General features: G+C 37.8%; 1 protein-coding gene across 8 annotated transcripts in view; it reads right to left on the reverse strand.

The window, feature by feature from the left end:
* INVS (inversin) overlaps positions 1–24,977 on the reverse strand; it is an 85,062-nt gene that overhangs the window by 31,309 nt on the left and 28,776 nt on the right. For 5 of the 8 annotated variants that reach the window (XM_020584241.2, XM_020584242.2, XM_010393854.3 and 2 more), the window contains 4 exons: positions 17,096–17,269; positions 14,717–14,884; positions 5,407–5,587; positions 1,736–1,845 (listed from right to left, as the gene is read on the reverse strand). In XM_020584241.2, coding sequence (XP_020439830.2) covers positions 1,736–1,845; positions 5,407–5,587; positions 14,717–14,884; positions 17,096–17,269 — 633 coding nt within the window. Of the gene's footprint in view, positions 1–1,735; positions 1,846–5,406; positions 5,588–14,716; positions 14,885–17,095; positions 17,270–19,166; positions 19,376–21,083; positions 21,256–24,977 lie in introns of all 8 variants that reach the window. The other 3 variants (XM_020584243.2, XM_020584246.2, XM_020584244.2) reach the window with 2 other exon arrangements.

Raw genomic sequence — 24,977 nt, forward strand, 5'->3', positions numbered from 1 at the left:
GGTATATGGAATGCAGTGGTGGGAATTACTCAATGATATGCATGTAAAGGAGAAAAAAAGCAAATAGTGGTGCTCAGAAACAACTGGATTGGTGAAAACAGACTCCAGTCATAATTTAGGAAGGGGCTCTTGAGTATATCACCACCTAAAAGAGGCTTGCAGATCTCAATTAAATTCTCCTGTGTGATTCTTCATGTAAAATGGGAAACAGTACATTCATTTTAAGTACACAAGATTACAAAAGAATGTCTGATTCTACCACATATTTTATGTCCTCTTAAAACATAGCTGATATCACAGTTTGGCTGGCTGATGGGATCAAAAGGCAGCAACATAATGAAGATGTTTCATTTAACTGAATCAAGCCCGGGGAAAGAAAGACAGTAAGAAAAATCCTTTTAGGAATATATCCAGATAGAAAAGAAAAAAAGCAAGATAAAAGAATGTGGAGATAATCACTAGATGGTAAACAAAAGCTTTTTTTTTTCTATGAGTCTAATTCAAACATGAAAGAAAGGCTTTTACAATACAAATATTTTAGAGTTAGGCCCAAATCGTACACAGCCTATAATGGACAAAAATCAGCACAACAAAAAATTCTCAAAAAACCTGAAGATTATACAGAGAGATATGCTTCAACAAAAGTCTGAATTTAAAAATATCTGGATGGTCTTACTAAGACCACCCTCAAATATACCCCACCAAACCCCCAAAACTCACACTCTCAAGGAAGCAAAGACATTGGCCAGTTCCCTCTTTCAATAGTACTTCTGGATTTGTTAACTTGAATTGTTCTCAAGGGCATTAAATTTTTCCTTTTTTATTTTCCTTGCTAACATGTAGGTACACAAGAAAGACCCAAAGTACTATCCCTGCTAAGAAAATGTTGCAATGTGGACTACATAACTACTACATTAATTAGGCACTAAATAACCCTTTCTGTAAAGGGAGCGTATGAAAACTATGAGAGGCAGAGGAGCTTAAGAAAAGCTTTCTTAATTTTCAGTGCTTGAGAACTACTTCTTCAACATCTGTGACCAGCAATCACTGAAGTGCTGAGTTTTATACTTGGCTCTACTGTATCTGATCTTGCTCTGGGAAAAAAAATTACCTATTATACCAAAGTGTAAGAATTAAGCTGTCTGAGAAACCAATGTTCTTTGTCTCCTGAGTTTAAAAAATATTTTTAAAAATTTCAAAAATATAGTGTTCTTGAAGAATTATGACAAAAGGCACTCAATTCTTTAGCTATGCTTCATAAGACAACAGTTCATTCATAATTCCAAATATTCATAAATTAATCACCTTCTTGAATGCAAAGACTGGTTTGACGGGTCCTGCAGCAGCTGTGCAAATACTCCTACAGGTCGTCTTACTCTAGATACCTTATAACTGCTTAGACTTCATTATAATGAGCCCTAAAACCTGAAAGCACTGTGAAGTAGTAAGTGCCATTTCGCTTTCTATTGAAGTACCTGAATGACTATTGTGTGTTCTGATGCAAACACATGGCTCGAAGGGCCTTTCTTTGCACAGAAAGTTAGTGTTTTTAAATCTGTTTTTTAATACTTTGAAATTAACCACATTTGTATCACATAACATAGGAAAGCTCTGAATTAACTCATGCCAACAACACTGTGTTTATATGATATCAAAAACAATGCAAACACTCTGCTAAACTATAAAGATTTCAGCAAAATAAATTTACTTCACATTTAGGGCATGTTCTACTTACAGCAAAGTTGCTCTGTGCTGCATAATGCAGGGGTGTTGCACCTTGACTGTCAGATGGGATAGTTCCAAACTTATTTCTTTCTAGTAAGAGATGAACAATCTGTGCATGACCTGAAAAAAATAATATAATAAACCCAAATTTTTATCAAATCCTAAAGTCAATAAAAAGCTTAGTAAAAAAAAACAAGGAAAAAAACCTAAACTCAAATAAAAGAGAAGAAAATGAACAGACTCTAACAAATAGTATTTGTGTGGTACCCATGATAGTCTAAATGTAAGAGAGAAACATAAGACTTGATACTTGAACTATTAAGTTTGGCATATACTTTCTTCCCAATAGTGCTCCAGTGCCATACTCTGTATTGTCATTTTTGGGGGGCATCTATAAATCTGAATGACTTATAAATACAAAATTTCTTCTAACAGAAATCACTAGAGCTTTTCCCTAAATAAAGAAACCAGCAGTAACTGGCCAGATAACTATGATACTAACTTTGTAATGAATTGGTTGAATATTTCCAGAAAAAGCTTATAATAATTCAATTGAGATGCTGCATTTGAGTGACAGGTCAGTCAGAAACAATGAAGTGAGCATCAGATGATGATGATGAGCATTTGTCCATCTGCATACAAATACAAGCTAAACCAATGCTGACGATTTCATGATACATCATATTGTTTTACAGAAATCAAGTGTAAATTCTTCACCTGGGTTTTATTGAACCAAAATTTCAACTGAAAATGTATAGCAGAATCAGAGACTAGTCTACTACCAGCTGCTATAAACAACAAGCTCACACACAACTCCCTCCATAAAAACAGATTAAAATATTTTGAGATTAAAATCACAACACTTTGGGGGGGAAGGGTAAACCTTATATTCACTTCACAGACAGGAAAACAAAGACAAATACAGTAGATTGCAACTAAAGTCAACCAGTTCATTCATATGCTTGTTTCTGTAGGCATATGCAGCTCACAGAATATTTAATGATTTGGTATTTTAAGCAATACTATAAAACCACTCTGATTTTACAGGTGAAAACTCCCAGTACCGCATATGTCAGAAAAGCAATCAACTTTGCAGCTTGTTACTTTTGCACAGTTGTCTTGAATTACTTTAGAATACATGAAAGGTAGGGAAACCTTCCTGCTAGCAGTAGACTATTTTTAATGAAAACACCAACAATTACAGAATGCAGCTGTGCTACAGTTGTGGTCTGTAGCTCTTAAAAACCTAAGACAAGGAGGATTAGGCAAGCCCTCTTTTGTGAAATGGCACTTTGAGACTTTATATGTACAGAAGTATCAGAAATGAGGGAAAATGGTAACTTGGGTCAAAAAGGATGAAGAGTTATGTGAGCGTTTTTTCTTTCTAGGGGCCTTAGGGTGTACAGGAAGGCTCCTCTTTCCTGTTAGCCATTAAGAGAATCCTGGATGCAGAATTATTCTGCATTATTCTGTCCCTTCCTACCAGAAAAAACACCAAAAAGAGGAGATATAATGTTGCTATGCTATTCCCACCTCAAGACTATAAGAAATAAATTGAGGTGCACTGGAAAAAGTTGGTTTGGAGTGGAATCCTAGCAGAAAAGCCATAGGGGTACTGAGCCTGAAAAAAAAGATTCCTGAACTTTCAGGACAGACAACTACAAAGAGGGAACTTAACTCTGTAATCATGCCAGGAGGTCTAGCTAAATTATGTATGAGAATAAGGCTTGAGGGAGTTGAAAAAAAACGTTGTATTGGGTGGAATAATAAATAAATTGGTGCAGAGGTGGATCTCACTTGGCCATTAATGTAAACATTAAAACTCATTTCTTGAGGTCAGGAACTGTCATTTCTGTTGTACTTTTATTTAGCAGAGATGTAACTTGGCTGAGACTTTTATCTACCCAAAAGGAAAGGTAAGAGGAGCAACAATGCCCTTAAGATGCAGTCACATACAATCCATCGCATCTAAGAAAACTTGTGGCAGTATCCCTGCACTGCTTTAAATCTTCTACTATTAACCTATATAGCAACATCTTACTCTCTTTAAGACCTACATAGGACACACAGAATTCAACTTGAAAACAGAACCCTAAAAATTAATAACGATTTACTAACCAGAAATTCCCAAACAGCATATGCCACCTAGAGACCTCATCAAGTTCACAAAATAGTCTGGAGATTCTGGCACATCTTCCCCCTTTATTCTACATTGATTAGACAATCCATTTTCCCAACAGACAAAACTCCTCCCTTAAATACAATAAATTTCAAAACACAATAAATTTTGCTTCTTGGACAGAATCAAGTGATAATGACTATTTCTTTGGAATGCTGATCCTATGTCACTTTAAATGCTTCACAGTTTCTCTGTAAAATTCAATATCCCTGCATATATGAAAATTTGAGAATACCCTTCTCTTTTTTTTTTTAATAAACATAACCAAACAACATGTACATCGTCACTGGAGTTGCAGTAACTCGCTCCAGTGAACATCTGATTCCTTTATTGGCATTCTTTGTCTGCAGTGTCCCAAAGGATCATTGGAATGAAGCCTGGTAAAAGAGGAGAGAGACTTTGAAGATTCTTTTATCCAGTGGCTATTTTTTCCTCCTGAATGGAAATAGGAGGTAAATTTTCTAAATCATATTATTTTTGTGGCTGTCATTTTATGGGTTGTGTTTCCCTGCATTTAGACTATTTATGTTTAATCAGGTTTTAACTTGTTTTGCAAGGATCCAGTTTTTGTAAATCCAAACCAAAATTCACATATGCAAGGTTACAATTTACAGAGCATCTGAGTCTCAGGGTAACAATCTAAACAGTGAAAAACTCTATCCAATTAAAACTTGTCAGATCTGATTAGATTGTCATAACGTGTCCGATGAAGAGCTTATACTAGGAGCAGAAATGTCAACTCTGCCATTTTTTGTTGTTTACTTGTGCTGGCCTTATCAGAGTATCTGCATTTTCTTTGTGGGAATCTTTTCAAGTCACTTGCTTAGTTTGTGAGGGGTATTTTAATAAAAACTAGATAATATGATCATAAATCCACTTAACCTGGCACACATAAACTGCAGTACATCACAGTAGGCTGAAAGTGAGCACATGACTCATGGTGTCACCATCAACCACTCTGCAATGTGAAGCATCTCAGGCACCTCAGGCACCTTGCAATCCCTATGTGACCATCTTACATGTGGACCAAACAAGGGTACTAGCTTAAATCTGTATATGAAACATTAGTCAAGTTCTCTTATTTTTTCAAATAAAAAATAAACAGAACTCCTGACATTTTCTTCATGTGCTCCCATAGATTGTCTTGCATTCATGCTGGGCAGTGCATACCCCATTTCAGACCCTGCTATTCCAGAGTGCCAGTGGTTTTTTTAACTGATGATCAAAGCTGCATATGCAAGAACAATCTCAATATGCTATAATTGTTCTTAAATTATCAGCATATATAACCTGTTGAAGTAATGCATTTAACAATGCTTTGGAGAATCTGAAGCTAAAACAAGCAGTCTACACACAAACTTCTAATCCTGGTTGAGCAGAAACTCTTACTGCTCTAAGAGATTAGATCATACTGCCAGGCTGGAATTAAATAAAAATCAGACACAAAGATTGAACAGTACAGTTAATTAATGACTAAGTGACTTCAGCACTGTCCAGTTTACCAAGTAAGGCTGCCCAGTGGAGGGGAGTTCGAAACAAGTTGTCATAAGACGTCACATTGCAACCCTCATAGGAGGTCAGAACATCCACAACTGCTACATTCCCATCTGCAACAGCAAAATGAAGAGGAGTTCGTCCTTCATAGTCTTGCCAGTTAAGCAGAGATTCTGTAGGTGCAGCTTCCTTAAAAAAAAAAAAAGGAAACAACAACATTACAAAATATTTAAATTGAAGATAAAACCTATACAATCTTTACAGATGTTTTTTCAGACAGATAAACTGTCCTTGTTCAGTAGAATGTAGCTCTACAACCCAATACTTTTGTTACAGCATAGGCTACTTTCAAGTATTTCTTATGGAATGCTTTTGTATATTTAATTATTGTACAAGACCTGATTTCTGGTACATACCCCATAATTTTACTAGTCTACTGTGCAAGTGGTTCCTTACACAGATCTTTAAAAGATTAAGTCCAGCTTTTATGAAAATAACTAGAGATTCTTACATGATTTACAAGTTGAAAATGACATACATACATATTTTCAGATTTTCTCCTACAATACTCCTTATTTTGCACAAGTTAATTTTATGACTTTCATTATAATATTCTTCTAGCTTTTTATACCCCTAAAGTATTTCCAAGGAGATGTCTACATCTCTAGGTGACAGGATAGAGGTTAGAGAGTATTTCTAATGGGCTTAGTTTTGAATTTTAAAAGCCTATTTTAAAGTTCCATGATTAGCCACTTGATCACATAACATAGGCATTAATAGATATAACTTGACTTTTCATCACCTTTTCTTAAAAAATATGCTAAATTACTTTCACATAAGGTCCCTAGCTATATAGTTTTGTATTATGATAATTTCATCTCTCAAATGTTTTTCTGTACAGAGTTCTCTTCGTGATTTTCTTTTTCAGGCAAAAGAACAGAACAGGTACAAGTGAACCTCATCTTAGCATTTGAGAGATCTTCAAATGACAAATATCATAAAGGCCCATGAAACACAAACTTTAAACTCCAGTTTTCTGAAAAAAGAGGTATTACTAAAAACAGTGATAAGCAATAACACAGTAGAAACTCAGGATGCAGGACACTAAACATCTAGAGCAGAAGCAGAATGTCAAAACAAGAGTTTAAGTAAACCAGAGGGAGTGAGTCTGCTTTTCGATCTCCAACTACTCAGAACAATTCGCTGAAGTCATGGGAACACTGTGCAAAATTAAAAGGGAATGTAGTCCTGAGATTTTTAACTTCCTACACTAGAGGGGATTTTAACCCATGATAAGTGAGAAAAGCAATCCTCCTGAAAATACAGAGCCACACTATATATTACAATATACTTATGAAAGAGGAGCAAGAGACTGTGATCAGTGCTGATCCCTTTCTCATTAAACTAACTGCAATCTTCCCTTTTGACTCCTCTAGGTACACAAACTGGTAGAATCACCTGCATTTGCACTATTTGGAGTAACTACTACACAGAAAACAAATATCTAACATAGAGAACAATAAATCAAGAAGAAGAAAGTCACAAAATTCCAGAATTATGGTTTCTATCCAAATATTACTTGACCAAAGTTACATTCTATATTTTCTATGTAATGGATTAAAAAGCCCTCAAAACTCCCCAAACATTTTGAGTTATATTTCACTATATTTTCTAAGGGCAGTCTGGCTAAGTTATTACAGCAGTAGTAACTTCATCTCTGCAATGCCCTGATTCTTTGTTTTTTGCTGTTTACTTTCTTACAGTGTCAACTTAAACCTCCTAATGTTTGGTTAATGTAAGTTTTCTAGGTCTAAAGAGTTACATACTTCGCATACTGCATGTAAATCCTAGAATCACAGAATGGTTGGGGTTGGAAGGGATCTCTGGAGATCATCTAGTCCAACACCCTGCTAAAGCAGGTTCAGCTACAGCAAGTTGCACAGAATTAAGTCCAGGTGGGTTTCAAATATCTCCTGAGAAGAAGACTCCACAACCTCTCTAGACAGCTTGTTCCAGTGCTCAGTCACCTTTAATCTCAGTAAAGATGTTTTCCTTCATATTCAGATGGAAGTTCCATATTTCAGTTTGTGCCCATTGCCCCTTATCCTGTTGCTGAGCACCACTGAAAAGTGTCTGGCTCCATCCTCTTGATATCCACACTTAAGGTATTTCTATGCATTGATAAGATCCCCTCTCAGTGATCTCTTCTCCAGGCTGAATGGTCCCAGCTCTCTCCCAGCCTTTCCTCATAAAAGAGATGCTCCAGTCCCTTTCTCATCTTCATAGCACTTAGCTGGACCCTCCCCAGTAACTACTGGTCTTTCTTGAACTGGGGACCCTAGAACTGGACCAGCACTCCAGATGTGGCCTCACTAGGGTTGTGTAGAAGGACAGGATCACCTCCCTCAACCTGCTGGGAATGCTCTTCCTAATGCATCCCAGGGTACCAGTGGCCTTCTTGGTCCCCAGGGCACCCTGCTGGCTCATGGGCAGCCTGTTGTGCCCCAGGAGCCCCAGGTCCTTCTACTGGTGCACAGTGTGATTCCTCCCACAGTGCAGGACTCTCTATTTGCCTTTGTTGAGCTTAGATTAGACTCTGCCCTCCTGTCCAGGTCTCACTGGCTGGCAGCACACCACGATGGTGTATCGGCCACTTCTCAGAGTTTTGTAACATCAGCAAACCTGCTGAGGGTACAGTCTTTCCCTTCATCCAGGTAATTGATGAATAAATGGAAAAAGACTGGGCCCAGTACTGACCTCTGGGGAACACTTCTAGATACAGGCCTGTAACCAGACTCTGTGCCACTGATCACAACCCTCTGACCTCTCCCATTCAGCCAGTCCTCAACTCACCCACTGCCCACTCGGACAACCCACCTTCCTTGAGCTCTCCTATGAGAACGTTATGGGAGACAGTGTCAAAAGCCTTGCTGAAGTCAAGGTAGACAACCCCCACTGATCTTCCCTCATCTACCCTGCCAGTCCTGCCATCACAGAAGGTATCTTATTGGTCGAGCATGATTTCCCCTTGGTGAGTCCATGTTCACTACTAATAACCTCCTTTTCCTTCACATGCTTAGAGATAACATCCAGGAAGAGCTGTTCCATCACCTTTTCAGGGATTGAGGCAATACCTGTAGTTTCTTGGGTTGTCCTTCTGGCCCTTTCTCAAGACACTGGAGTGACACTGGCTTTCCTCCAGCCCTCAGGCACCTTTCCTGCTCTCCATGACGTTTCAAAGATGATGGACAGTCTATTAGCAATAACATCTGCCAATTCTAATTAAATGCTAATTAAATTGCCTGTCTCAGACAAATCTTCATCAGTTTTAGATTAGGTATCAGTACAGTCAGCCATGTTTTGTTAGAATCAAAACCTAACATACTTGAAACATACTGGAGATCACCAATACGTGCAGTCACTAGTACAATAACAGATACTCTATTAAAACCATAAAAATTTGATAAATATGACTCTCAACTAAAAGTACAATCAAAGTTAACATTGTTACATGCACAAACCTCGATAATCGAAGCATGTGTAACACTTCTTTTGATAAGCATTCAAAAGCATTTACCTGAGCCACTACAGTGAAAAGTTGTATGTTCTCCCCTAACTTTAATAATTATCAAGAGAAAGCTAACTGATAATATGCTTCCTTTTTGTCTATTCATAGAGCTCAGCAGGGGGAGCACAGAGCCTACTGCAAAAATTCATTTTATGAGAATCACTTTTAAGTATGGCTAAACATGAATTATGGTAGGCACAGAAGTTATCACTAAAATTCTAAGTCTACCAGAGGAAAACGTGTTTGAACAAAATGGACAAACAAGAAAACAAATGCTTCTTCACTTATAATTTGTTGATGTAATCCTGACAGCTAATTTTCAAGCCTTCCAGAAGTAAAACAACATACTAAATAAACGAATCCTAAAACTCCTGGCTTAAAGTCACTGATGTTGTCAAGAAAGATCCCCATAGTCAAAAGTGTTATTTTTGCACAATGGTACAGGATCTTCTAATGACAAAGCCACTGTTTATATTCCAGCCTAAAAGTATTTGTGTGTTTTGAATTTTTTGGCCACTTAAATTAAAATTTTCTAGGCCTGTTTCTGCCTATATTCACAAGTATAACTTCTTTAGATTTTAAATGGGTTTAGTTAGCTATAATTAAACTGTCATACTGTATTAATATTTTAAGCACAATACAGAGAAGAAACAGAAGCTAAGCATTTTTCTGTGGCATGGAATTGCAGGCGATAATGGAAAGTGTGGTGTAAGCAAATGTCACGTCTCTTACCATGAAGAATAAATAAAGAGAAGAGATACAAAATAGACAGAGAGTACTAAGCAGTTGCTTCCATCATAATAATGGAACCTTATGTTGTTGTTTTCTCCTTAAATATTCCCAACATTTTTCATGTAACCAAGCACTGCTGAATCTGGAAAGGTGGAAAAGGAAGTTGACCATGAGAGGATCTCCAGATTAGAGTTTCTCTCTACTTCACACGTTTACTTTCTACATATGTGGAGTTCCATTTTGGCTGTATTTCGTGGATTTCAATACCAGATATAACCAATTTGTGCATAACTGTCTCCCCTGCACACCTACCTTCTCAGCATTCAGCTGAGCTCTTTTCGTAATTGTTTATTTTGACAATACCAATGGACCATGTACTATACAAACATCAAACAGAAAGATGACCTTAGCTTTAAGAATTTATAAACAGGAGACAATAACTGGCCACATCCAAAGGGTAGAGTGCAGAAAAACAAGACAGTATTTTTTGATACCATAGACTGTAGTTTCGATAAAACCAGCAGCTAAACTTTTGTCAAGTTTTTGTAAAGCAGCGCTGGAGAATTCCAAGTAGGATACTAGAGAAAAATAATTTCCTGGGGAATTCTTCCACAGTATTAAAGATAGCATAGGAGAAACAACAGCAGCGTTGTTTTTTGTAGCTCAGCCAGCAGGCACCAAAGGCTGCCAGTGTAGGCTGACCAGAGGTAGGCATCGATACCTGGGTGCTACCTGGGCAATGGCACAGTGCTTACAGACCCTACCCTGAAAGCAAAGACAAACAGTTTGGTTGAATGTGGTTAAAAATGGGGCGGCAACAGGGACACAGACATTTGCCTTTTATACTGCTATCACCACAAGACACTGTTTTCATGAACTTAAAAATGTAATTATATGTTAAGACACAAGATGATAGAAATTTTCCCTCTACGGGTACGTACATTAGAAATACAACACAGAACGTGAAAAACTATAAAGGTAGCCTAGCCATGAAGACCTAGAGAGGAATGAGAATCAAACATGATGCTTGGACAATAGATTTGGAACTGGATAGTATGGCAAAAAGCAGCTAAGAAAGGAGGGGCACACTGTGAGCTCTGCTAGGTAGATATCTATCAAGACAAGTAAGAAAAACACTTCAATTTGGAGAGAAGATCCTACTACAGGATTAAACCCAGGGGCACCACCACCACCAAAAAAAGGTATTTATATGCAACAACAAATTCAGTCAACAGATTGATTACCTAGTAACAACATTTCTGTATCATCAACTTTACAGCATAGCTGAATTATTTTTTCATTTACACTTGTTATTAACTTACTCCATTAGCAAGCACATATAGATGTAGCTAATTGCAATATAAACAATTAAGCTGATTCATGGAAAAGCCAAGATGGAATCAAGAATACACTCTTTTCAGCCCAGCCAAAGTGCCTCTATACTGCTGCACCCAGCATGAGCAACAAAGAAGAGGAGCTGGAAGCTCCTGAGAGCTCCGATCCGGATGCCACTACTGATACTTGGTGGGATGAACCCACGACTGGTGGGTGGCTACAGGCTTCTCAGAAGGGACAGGACAGGAAAGAGGGTCAAAGGAGTTGCTCTATACAATAGATGGATTGGGTGCAAGGTGCTGTCCCTGAAGAACAGCCATGAGCATGTTGAAAGGCTGTGGGTAAGAGTCAGAAACTGAGGCAATAAAGGGAACTTTGTGGTCAGTGTCTACTACATGCCACCTGACCAAGGAGAGCCTCTTGATGAAGCCTTCTTGTTTCAGCTACAGGAGGCATCATGCTCAAGGCTCTTGTGCTGCTGGGGAACTTCAACCACCTTGACATTTGCCAGAGAAGCAGCATGGTGAGCTATAGAGAATTCAGGAGAGTCCTGGGATGAATGGAAGATAAGACAGGTAATGGACAGCTCTACCAGGGGGGATGTGACACTGAACCTGATGGTCACCAAGCACTGCCTGACCAACCCAGTGGCCTTCTATGATGGAGTGACTACATCAGTGGACAAGGGAAGGGTGATGGATTGCATTTTTCTGGACTGCTTTAAAGCCTTTGACACAGTCCCCCACAATGTCCTTGTCTACAAATTGGAGAGATTTGATGGGTGGGCTGAAGGAATTGGTTGGATAGCATCCAGAGCACTAGTCACTGTCCTAATGTCCCAGTGGATACTGATGATGTCCCTCAGGGGGCTGTACTGGGACCAGTGAGATTTAATGTATTCATTAATGACACAGGTGAATGAATTGAGTGCACCCTCAGCAAGTCTGCAGATGACACCAAGCTGAGTGGTGCAGCTGACAAGCTTGAGGGATGGGATACCATCCAGAGGGACCTGGCCAAGCTCAAGAAGTGGTCCCCTGGGAAACTCATGAAGTTCAATGAAGCCAAATGCAAGGTGCTGCACCTGGGTCAGGGCAACCCCAGTACTAACACAGGCTGGGAGATGAACAGATGGAGAGCAGCCCTGCCAGGAAGAGCTTGGGGGTTCTGGGTAAAGGATGAGAGGCTAGACATGAGCCGGCAATGTGTGCTTGTGACCCAGAAAACCAAATGTGTCCTGGGCTGCATCAAAAGCAGTGTGGCCAGCAGGTCAAGAGTGGGGATTCTGCTCCTCTGTTCTGTTCTCCTGAGACTCTACTTGGAGTACTGCATCCAGCTCTGGGGTCCCAGCACAGGGAAGATATCAGCCTGTTGGAGTGAGCCCAGAGGAGGGCCACCAAGATCATTAGAGGGATGGAGCATCTCTCCTATGCAGAAAGGCTGAGAGAGTTGGGCTCCAGGAAGACCTTACAGCAGCCTTCCAGTACCCAAAGGGGACCTACTAGAAAGATGAAGGACTTTTTACAAGGACATGTAGGGACTTTTTACAAGGGCATGAAGGACTTTTTACAGGACAAGGGGGAATGATTTTAAACTGAGAGTAGGTTTAGACCGGATATTAGGAAGAAATTCCTTACTGTGAGGTGGTGAGGCACTGGAACAGGTTGCCCAGAGAAGCTGTGGATTCCCCATTCCTGGAAGAGTTCCAAGGGTTGGATAGGGCCCTGAGCAATGTGATGTAGTTGAAGATGTTCCTGCCCATGGACTAGATGACTTTTAAAAGTTTCCTACCAATCAAACTATTCTGTGAGTCTTTTAATTGTCAGAGTTTAAAAAAACCCCAAAAACCAACAAAATAAAACCCTCCAGAAAACCTGGACATGATCATGATTCTGGATTACCTAAAGAGAATCTTTGAGAACACTTTAAGCAAGGAGACAAGTATTTTTGATCTTTTGTAGTACATCTGTCTTAGATGGAGTCAATTTTCCTTGCACCAGCTGGGCTTTGTGTTTGTGATTAGAACTGTTGATGGCACACCCATGTTTTGGCTATTGTAGAATAACAAGGATTCCTCTTTTTCATGTCCTGCCCTGTCCTGCTCCCCTGCTTCCCCCCCAGTGAAAGGGCTGGGGGTGGGCAACAGACTGGGACAGGACACAGCTGGGACAGTTGACACAAACTGACCCAAGCAATAGTTCATACCATATAATATCACACTCAGCAAAAAATCTCAGGGACTGGGGAGGGCAGGAAGGATGCTCATGGCTACACCATTTGTCCTCCTAAGCATGATCAAGCATGCTGAAACTCTTTTTCCATTTTCCTGGAAGTGGCTAACATCTGCCTGCTGATGGGAAGGGTGAATAAATTTCCTTTTCTGCATGCAGCTTTTGCTTTCCATACTGTGCTGGCATTATCTTTCATCCACAAGTCTTCTTGCCTTCCCTCTATTTTCTCTGCCTTGAAAGAGGGCAGGTGAGTGAGTGGCTGGGTGGGTGTAAGGCTGTTGGCAGAGCCTGACACACCACAACTTTTAAAAAGTTGCCTTGACTACCTAATGTTTCAAAATCTGTAGTTGAATACAAAGATCCTTACTTCCTCTGCAGCAAATTTACTTCTCCAGTGTGGCAGAAAAGTAGATACAAATTCAAACTTTGTGACAAAATATTGTTTGTAACAAATTATTTCACAACTGGAAACAAATTACAAATATATTGCATACACAGCAGTAATATAGAAATACAATCTCTTTAATACTGGAAACTTCTCAAAAACTATTTTTATAGTAAAAAAAGTATCAGTAGCTGTAAGATTGTCAGTGTGATTTGAAGAAAAGCAAAGAAAGTTTTCATATTCATATTTAAGTTCTCAGCTTGCAAGCTAATCAGGCAGACAGACATACAAGTCCTTGTAGCTAGAGTACAATCACTATGTGTCTAGTTCTGAAAGACCTTCGATAGTCAAAGATACAGGAAGATGGTTCTAATATGACAGAAAATCTAAATTGAGGCTTCTGATATTTTTCCATGTTAGTGAAGCTCAAAGATTTTCACAAAATAAAAATCAAGGTTAAAATCAAGCTGAGCATATGATTTCATTGTAACCATTATAACTGTCATTGTAGAAGATGAAACTAAAATATTGCAGAAAGAGAAAATGTGCTATCAAGGAAAAAGTATTAAATTCATATACAAAACTATGTGGAAATTCTCTCAGCAAACTGATTGTGGGCTGACTGACAATTGATCAAATATTTCCCAGAATTCTAACTTGAAAAACCAAATTAAACTAGACTTTTCAGTACAGATAACTAGATATAAACTCTCAAATAATGAAGCAAAGACACATAATGAAGAAATCAGTGTGCAAAATGCAACTGAAATGAGCAATATGACTGGCCATTTTATTCAGGAAAACTTTCAACCCTTTTCTCCCCCCCTTTACATGAGTTACAGCAAATACATTCACCCATAGAACTCAAAACAAACCCCTTTTAAGAGAGCAAAAATATTTAGGATTATTTCTTACAAAGTTCTGGATATTAGGAAAAGCAAATTATTTCATTCTCAAAGAGTCAGTGGACCAAAATGAGAAACCTCAAGAGAATAAAAAATATTTCTATCAGAGGAAAGCTGTAAGGACTGAAAAGTGTTACATACATATATGGTAGACTTTCTTACCAGAATACATTTCACTGTGTGGATTGCACTAGGGTCCTTGTTGTTAGCTGCCCAGTGAAGTGGGATTTTTCCTTCAATATCAGGAATTCCAATATTTGAATCATGTTTTATAAGAAGTTTCACATGCTCTGGGTTATTGTAGTAGGCACTCCAATGCAATGCAGTTTGCTGCAACACAATTTTCACAAGCTTTACAAACACATCAAAAATGTATTGAAACATGAAAAGTAAAGTTGGCTAAACCCAGCCTTAAACAACAGGGAAATAAGCAAGCTTTTGTTACACTTCAATAAAGAGGACTGACAGAAAACTGAGCACATGTACCTGGGGTAGCTGACAACTCAAAATTTATGAAAGTAGGCTTTAAACAAAGCTGAACAAGAGGCCCATCTCCCTCAGTAAGAGCAGATCATCAGACACCTTTGCTGCTGAGGTCTGAATCAGGTCTAAGCTACACCATCTTACATGAGATCCAAACTGAGAAGCCCTTATGCTTGGAATGTAAGTATCTCTGGTAGGAGTCTAACTGCTTTATATGAAGATTTATTGGACTATGGCAAGAGAAAAATGTCCATGCCACTCAGCACTGCCCTGTTGGCTATTTGGTGCAGCAGTTCAGACCCGGAGAAAATATCTGTGCTGGGCATTAAGCAATGACATCCTAGCTAGAATGACCATCTGAACCAGGCCGCAGCACCAGAGCTGCACTACAGAACAACTGCAGTGAATAATGTGGTCCTTCTTAAATTTCAAACTGTTGGGATAACACAAATTGACAGAGAAGACTACTCTCCACTAGGGGAAGATGGCACTGAATGCTTACACTGGACTTGGATCCATCTTGAACAAACGTTTTGGATTTCTTCACTGTCTGTGATGACTCAGAACTCTGAGGTTGAATATTAGTGAATCTAATGCCCAACGACCCACGGCAGTCCAATAAAACATCAAAAGGCAATCCATGCTCCTATTGCCAATTCCTGACTGCCAGCAGCTTTTTTACAGGCCTTATCAATGTTCATAATTACATAAGTGAACCAACATGTGGGGGTTTCTTAACCAGCAAAATGTTGGCATATTAACAAGTATTTCATTTATTAGACACACCTCTCCCAACTGCCAAGTAACAGACAATTGTAAGGCAAAGAATGGATTTATTTTTTCCCATCTCTCTTACCCCCCTACCCCTGCTAAATATTACATGGCACTTTGATTGGAAGCAGAGAAATAACTCTGGCAGGACATTTGTGTATAGAAGTACAACAGCCTGGATTAGCATCCCTAAACTGTGACATGGAATGTGTAAGTTCACTATCATATCCTTAACTTCTCTGTAAAGGAAGAAGGCAAAAAGAAGCCTATTTTTGTTTTTTACTGCCAGCTGTTAGTTTAGTACCATGATAACAAAAATAAGATAGCACAGCCTTTTTTTCTACTAGACACTTACTGAAGAAGAAGTCCACAAAGTGCCACTACAGCCTTGTACCAGTAAAATTTGTAATAAATCGAGGAGTGTTATTTATTAAATAGAGCTGACCAGTATCCCTGGAAACTGACAGTTGCAATGAAGCAGAAACTTTTGGTTACCAGAAGGCCAGTGTAGCCTTGGTTCATTGACTTCTCTCACCTACAACCAGTTTCAGTAGTTACCCACATGGAAGCAGATGTAAAAGACACTTGTTTTCTCTCATGTTCGGGAATTATATTTGATGATCTTGATGTGCACAGTTGCAGCAAGGAAACTGAACAAGCCATGTGCCCAACAGGGTCAAACAGGTTGGACTCTGTATCCCAGATCATCTTTCACCATTTCATTCCATTTTTGCTACTGCAACTACTCATGACATCAACTGGGAGAAAAATGCTCTACATTTTGTGGGGAATCTGGCAATGCTTTAAATACTGCCTTGGAAATCTGCTGAACAGAAAGGGTTGCTAAACAGTTTTGGCTGGTTTATGCATACCTTTGTTAATTAACTAGCATGGTCATGAAGTCAGCATGACCTCTCCAGAATGACTGCTGTAATTATAGGCAGTTTTCTAGTGACTCGTATCATGAAAAGATTCTAAATGTGAGGTTTTTCAAAGGAAGAAGACCAAGATAAGCACATGCTATCCAGATTCTAACAAGGATCACAATGTTACAGAAGACTTGGATTGTTTTTGAATCCTCTGTTGCTGTAACTACTCTCAAGAAGAATGTCGATGGAGCCAGTGCAATGAACTTTGACATCATTAACTTCAGGAAAATATTAATATTTCTACTTTGAAGACCTAGAAAAAGTTTATGACAAACAATTTTTTGCATACAACTGCTTGACGTAAAACCAATATCTAAAGTTGCCACAAGCATTGTCTTGAAATAAGCAGCACTTTTACCTTATTTTTGTCCTGGGTATCCACTTCTCCAGGTGCCATATGTTTTAACAACAAAGCTAAACATTTTGGGCTTTTGTGACGTGTAGTTAAATGTAATGGTGTCATATCCTCTAAGTCTTTCTTCATCCAGTTCCCTCTACGAGCCAGTAGAAGTTTCATGAAGCGGTAATTTCCCTGTGTAAAGAAAATATCAGACATTTTTGTCAGCTTATCAAACCAAATGATGATACTGTTTAGATATATCTATTGTATTACAGTGCCCAAAAAAACCTGCAGCAAAGCAGTCAAAGCTTTGGAAACATCTAATGAAGATTTTTTTGTGTTTATATGAACCCTTCATTTTTAGGTCTGTTGCGCTGTTTGTTATTAGGCACATATATTCCATTAGCAGAGTAAGACAGGGTTCATTAATACCAAAAATTCTGCAATATCATCAGTTTCTTAACTGTTTAGCCTCAGTAAACATCACGTAAAAACTGAAATAAGATCATTACATGCTGGTTTCAGCAAGGTAAACAGTTATCAGATAAGGAATAAAACTAAACATGAAGAAAGAATATTATTTTCAAAATGAAAGAAAAATAACCAGGAATGATTCAGAAAGACAAAATGTACTCATCTGAATATGTAGCAAATATATGCAGAAGTGATTGTTTCTTACATTTTTAAATTGGGAACTGTATGAGTTTTGGTCTACCATATATATAATAAAAGGATGGGACAGCTAGCTTTACAACACATTGAAAATACTTTACACTAGGGCTTTCACTAGGTTTTCACTATGTTTTCAAAAGAAATAACGTAGAAATGCTTCTACAATATAAATATGATAAAATGATATAATAAATGAGGGTGGATCCCCAAGAAACCAATCTGCTTTTATTTTTCAAACCACTGAAGAAGCCAGTGAAAAATTAAAGACATAAACATGCAATGATGAGGAAGCTGTACTGATTTAGTAGTATAGCCAGCCTTGACTAGCTACTACCCCCTGCTTGAAGGTTATTTTCCATATAGGAGAGATGCTACATACAATCTTTTGATGCTTCCACTTCGAAAAGTCTATTGGGTTTATCAAATCACCTTCAGCAGTTAAGTTGCAGTTGAGGACCAGGAACTTCTGGAGCAATAACAAATTGAAGCAAAACGTCGGCACCTACGTTTTGTCATAATGGTTTAAACACCCCTGTTCTTTTCATACTCTTAACTTTTAACCTTTCCTAAAGTGAAAGGAGTGTGTTGTCTCCTCATTTTGCTCACTGTCTTCCAATGTTTCCCCAAGATACCAGTTCTTGCCAATTTCCCATATAGATCATTACCTATAACTGTAATGAAAATAGAAATCTCAGAAGAGGAGATAAATTGTACTAATTCTCCCCCACTCAGGGAAAAGCTGGAGCTTTTGATGAAGCTTTATTAGACAATGTACACAGGAAAGGTGACACTCAAATCAATAGAAGTCACGTCTTTGGATTCTCCTGCTTATGAAACTACCTGCAAATTAACATACTTCAGTGTGCTACAATTCTTTTATAAATTCTGCATGTTAGCTTAGTCCCCTTAGGCTATCTTTTGAAAAACAATGAAAAAAGGTAACCAAGTAGACAAGGGCAAGCAGTGCTAATGAACGGGGGCACTTCAGTATCTCACAAGACTCAGAATTGTAAATCGCTTTTGTCAGCAGAATGGTCGGATGGAAACAGGCCAAAGGATTCCAGAGGCTCCCACAGTATCCCGGGCCAGGGCATAAAAATATTCAAATTTAATTTTTCAAAGCAGCCATAAACATTGAAAGGGCATATTTTACATATATTACTGTTCTGGTTTTTGTCTAATAGCAATGGAAGACTTGAGCTTATGGATGCAGAACAGATTTCACCAGGTACAGTCAAAATAAATGAATGTGATTTTTTTTCCCCCTGCTACACTACTTTATTTTAAAATACAAAACAGAGAAAGCAAATCATGAATGAGCTCAGACAAAACTACCTCTTCCTGCTTCTACCATTTATTGTTACTTGTCCTTGGTTGTCAGTGATACCCTATTAGAAAAGTCTGCCGAAAAACCTACCACAAACCTGCCGGAAAACACAAACTTCTCTTGCCAGAGACAGCATGGCTACTACAACATTCACAGTGAGAAGTGATCAAATACATCTTTTTCTTCTGCTGGGTGTCAGAGAAAGTATAATCTCAGGATTCTGTCCCTTTAATACAGAGACACCTATCAAGGCATACTCCGAAGGATAGGGCCAGAACAGCATGATGTCTGCAGAGCTCCTAAACCACAGAAAACACACGCAGAATTAATTAATGAAAAATCTGGGAGGGAGATAGGCATGAGAATACTCCTCATTATTACCATTATATTGTACAGGCAAATACAAGAAAAATTTACAAAACTCATTAAAAAGAAAAATAAAAACTAGCAAAAAAATCTCTGTGTATCATGATGTGGTTGGCAATTAGACTGGAGGAAGACAATATCAAATAACTTGAGAGAATATTAGTCTTGGAAGAAATATAGCTGCTTTTCTTCATCACAGTGGATAATACATTTGGGTTGTTTTCAATATTTCCTGCACACAGTGCATGCATACCCATGAAAGAAAAAAAAATTGGGTTTGTCTTGTTGATGGATACTTATTGGAAGATTTACAAGTATATTCTGTTTTTAGAATGAATTCCACTGTAAAGAAGAGTGAAGGTTAAAATAATGCATAAAACTAAGGAAACATGCCTTTTTATTATTAGAATTTCTCTCTATAGACTGTATTTTTTATATGCTATTACGCATTTTTCCATCAGTTACTACTACATTATTCTCTTGTATGCTTAGCCACCAACAAATCCCTCTCCTTAGCAAATGAATTTGTAATAAATCCCTTCATTCTGAAACACAAAAGATTCTGTTTCTTCCAAATGATTTAAGATTTTTTTAAACACTACCACAGAAAACACCTGTACTTACATTACTTATCTGAATTATCTTATTCATGCTTTTACTTCTGACTGCTGTTCTTTTCTTTAGTAATACCATGAATTTTCCTGTCTTCCTTTCACTTGTTAGAAAATAATATTGTGCTTTTTAACGACGATAGAAAATTTCCCCACCTTCAATTGATTACTGCTTAAGTTTGTAAATATGCAATGTATCAACATGCCTTGAAGGCAGATGTAATTTAGGGCTTATTAGGTGGAGGGAGGGAATGTTTAATTTGAAAAGCCAATTCCTCCATTTTTACAGAATTTTTGTGCATAAAAAGTCTTCAAGCTGTCTAGGTTTTACTCATAAATAATGCACTTGACTGGCCTAAACACTCCTGAGAGTTTGAAGAGAGTTTGAGAGAGCATGAAGCTCTCTGAGTCAGTCCACGGTCTCTTACCATTAATAGTGACTCAAAATTTACTCAAAACCAGAAAACATTACGAGCAAACAGGATTAAATATACATACAGAAAACACTGTTCCTGGTAGCCAAAATTTACCATTTCGATGACAATTCTTAAAATTCCTTTAGATTCTATTAAAATTATTTGAAATCAAAAGACTCAACTTTGCAAACTACAGCAGTTTCAGAGAACAGCTGACTTCAGCATAATCAGAAGAAATATTTCTGCTACTTCAAAAATTCAGCCACATATACTAACTGCAATGTGTAGAACACATTTTTTGGTAGACAGTTCAATAAGCAACCATGGCTCTGCCATCAAGTAATGACTTCAAAGAAATTTCTGGACCCTAAGCTAAACTACTAAGCAGTCAGAGAAACTTTCCTTTCATGAATGTTTCAATAGAGAAGAGAGTGATGAAAGAAATATCTTAGTCAGAATCAATGAATTTGCCAGAATTTAGATTATCTCTGAAGTTGAAAACATTATCCCCAAAATTGCAGTCCACTCATGAAAAAAAAGCTGTTTAGTATATTGAATATGATTCTACTACCAGGGAAAGGTTTCAGTGGAAAATTGCTGGTAAACTTCTTTACCTGATTTTCTGGGCCTATAAGAATGTATTTATTTGTTCATTCATCTACAGCAGCTTTTTCAACCTATTTTCTCTCCCTGGCTTGTTGAGGAAGTGTAGTGAGAGAGCAGCTGGGTGGGCATCTGTCAAACAGCCACAGTCAGTCCATCCCATATGGTCACCTAAGTGAAAGGCTAAAGAAAAAATGAGCTCTGTTCAGTGGTGTTATGATTCCAATCATAGGTTGATACTCAAACTAATAGTTGTATTACCAAGGCACTAAAAACATCATTCCACTCTGTACAGCCCACCGAGTCCTGCTCTGAGTCACCCAGTGCCACGTGCCACTGTTTCAAAGACTTCCTCAGAAGTTAAGTACTTTTCACAGCAAACTTTTAAGTATTTCATAAGCATACAAACTTGCTTTAAAGTGTTCACCTGGGTTCTAGAAACATTCTGCTGACGTGCAACAGACCTCTGCGAAAATTTATTTCCATTCTCATCCCACTATTTCTTGGTGAGTTAACTTGGTCATTATATAACTGTGTGCTTCTACACTCTGACTAACCACTTCTCCTACCCTGTAGTGCGGATACATCTCTGACGCTACCCTTTTCATATTCTGATTTTAAAAACATACTGCAGAGATAAATATAACACTTTTTATAAAGGGAGAAACTGAGCTGTACAAGGTAAGGCTAAGAGTCAGAGGAATATGTGCCTCTCTCCAAGCACATCAAAAGCACACCCACAGTTAGGCTACCACCACCTCATAATCAGTGGGTAGAAGGGGCCAATGCATGTAGAAAAATTGCTTATTTCCCTATTAATTACTGAGACCACATTTTCAAAACCCATAACAATTCTAATCCATGTGAAGCACTTAACACGACTCGAAAGACTGATTTGTAATAATTTCTAATATACTGCACATGAGCTGACTACTGTTAGAGCACAGCTATGCTTGATTTTTGGAATACCTACAATGGGCCTGTGAAGATTTAGTGCACTGTAAGGGTTGCTGGAGGAACTGGGGGAAAGGCAGCCCAACATCACTATATAGTCTCCTGGTAAAAACAGCAGGGGTCATTAAAAAGAATGCCAAGCTGTTAAACCGTGAAGATGCTACTTTGGCTCCACTCCAAAATTACATACCTGCTTTCCCAGGACTGGGAACAGACACACCAAAAGAATGCACAGCCTTACAAAGGAGGTGGTTTTTAAAGGCTTTTCACTGCTGACAGTCATAAGCACTGAAGATGCAGTCAGGGAATACACTTGCAGCAGAACAGAAAGCCTTAGAAATATTTACAGATAAACCAAAAATTAGAACTGAAGGCTAAAACTGACCCTCTGGATTAGTAAATCCATCCTCCAGCACCATAGGGAGTAAGAACATCTAATCCTTTTCAAAAAAATTCTAGCAATTTCTTTTAACTGGAATTACAGTGTTTGGGATTTTTTTCCTCCTAGTTCTCTCAGTTTCAGGCTGGAGCTTTTAGGTTTTGTTTGTTGTTTGTTATTTTTTTTTAAGCCAACACACACACAAGGACACATTTCATTCTACTACCCATGAAAATACAGGGTGGCTTTTAAAATCTAAACAAGCATTGGTCTTTTTATCTCAGTAACAAAGGATAAACCCTACATTGCCCTCAAAAAATCATCAGCTCTCTGCGCTCACTCTGATTGGAACTCTTCTGTTTTGAACCCAAGTAAGCAGAGATTACAGGGCTACCAAAAGGGGTCCCACAAAGTACCCTACTGAATCCCAATGATACTTGTCTACTGCTAGTGCATATATCTTGTCAGATATACTTAAAACTGTATTTCTCCCATAAATTAGGTACATTCTCCAATCAATTAACACATGACATCCTTCTCAGACATTTTTCAAATAATAAATTCATAGTACATAGAATAAATCGTTATGTCCCTCCCACTTCTCCCCTCCCCCACCAAGACTTGCATTTTGGACTATAATATTTCTAACCATTTCAATGACGTTCAATATTCTTATTCTTCTGCTATCCCAGACACTGCCATCCTCTTTTTGTCTGACAATAATGCCTAACACTGTGCCACTCTCAAGTATCCTTTAAAAAATACTACTCTTGATTCTAACTTTGCTCATGAAAAATATTGACTAATATTAGATTCAAGTGCAACTGTTAAGGAATTCTAATACATGCCTGCTGATCTTATAGCTCATATTTCAACTGTATCTGTTTTCAGTTCATTATCAAATAATAATTTACCATTCTCTTACATTTTGTGTCCTAATTTCCCATTAAGCCTGCAATTTTCCACCTAGCACTACAGTTAATATTTTTGTACAAGCCTAAAAAGGCAACCTATTGAATTTATTTCTACAAAATGAGCTAACTAAATATCCAGTTACTCTTAAAGAACCTACTCCTGACAGAAGGTGCTCATTTTACCCAATTTTCTATTTCTGCTTACATATTTGTCCCCATATAATTTCAAATTCTTATAATGCTTCTGAGATCAAATAGGCTACCTCTCTCAGCTACTACCTTTTAAAAACATTACTTACCACTATTTTAGAATGTTACTGAACACTCCAAATTCTGTAATGTTACAAGTCCCAAAGAATGATTCACTGATTAATATTATTTTGCACCTTATCCCTTGCTGTTTCTGTTCTCTAGAGATGAGATTTACCAAAATCAAGCATTAACCACTGACCAAAGCCCCTAACAGAGAGCCCTGCAGTTAACTAAGCCTGGTCAGCAAGTGTACAGCAGAGTGCAGGCAAGTGGTAAAAAGAGGCCCCCACAAAATCAGAAGCACAAAGGTCAGCCTATTGAAAGGGGTGTGTTTGAAGACAGCAGTGCAGCAAGTCCACCAACCACAACAGAAAGGATTTCAGAGATCTGATAATTATACCTATAATCCTACCATAGATTAATAATTTATTAGCTTATTAAATTTTTATTGTTGAAATATATTCATTATTAATTAAGCAGCACTTATGTAAGACATTTTTGCAAAATTTTCTTAGTAATCTTTTGTGAAAAGATGGACTATTTAGCAATCAATAAATCTTCTTCAGAGGAATATAACATATATAATTCAGTTACTCTTACTCTTTCACAAAAAGAACACCACAAAATTATTACAGTTAAATTAACTGCAAAGATAAAACATCTCCTGTTTGAATACTACACCAATCATAATATGGGAAGTGATTATACAACTAGTAGATAATTATTATTGTCTTTAAATATTATTAATGTTTTAGTTTTTCTTTTAAACTCCTAAACAGTATTTAAGAAAGTATAGCTGAATATATAATGACATCTTGAGAACAGAAAAACTAATTATGAGTTATTGCATACATATTCCCTCATGTACACTGTTCATTTGCTTTAGACCCAGATTAAGAACTGGGAATGCACACTAAACTTTAGCATACCAGCCCACTGATTCCCTTTTCCAGAGAAGTGCATTCTGTCCCAAATATACTAATAAATAAATAAATAAATAAATGTAAAAAAACCAAAACAGATTGCTATGATCTTTAACAGTCGGATTAGATTAGTTAAGCCTCTTAAACCCAGGACTCCTTAAAAATTGGAGTCAAGACTTAATTGTTGCTTATGCCTGAAACACAAAAATGTCTATACTTTTTAATAGTGACATATCAGTTTCTAAAGCCAGTAGAAATCTATACATTGTCAAACACTAAATCATATTGTACACTCAGACACTCGTGGAGGTAAAATATGTTCAGTGTGAAAGTATTTTAGATTTTACCTTAAAAACCCAAGCAGAACATATCAGCCACTTGGCACTGCATTAACACACTTTGCCAACAGATTAGCACAGATGCTACAGCCAAAGTTGAGAACAGCTCTTTGCTGCCAGATGCTTTCAAGAAGCAGTGAAAGTC

The sequence above is a fragment of the Corvus cornix genome, chromosome 2 (genome assembly GCF_000738735.6).
Source record: "Corvus cornix cornix isolate S_Up_H32 chromosome 2, ASM73873v5, whole genome shotgun sequence".
NCBI classification, from domain to species: Eukaryota; Metazoa; Chordata; class Aves; order Passeriformes; family Corvidae; genus Corvus; species Corvus cornix.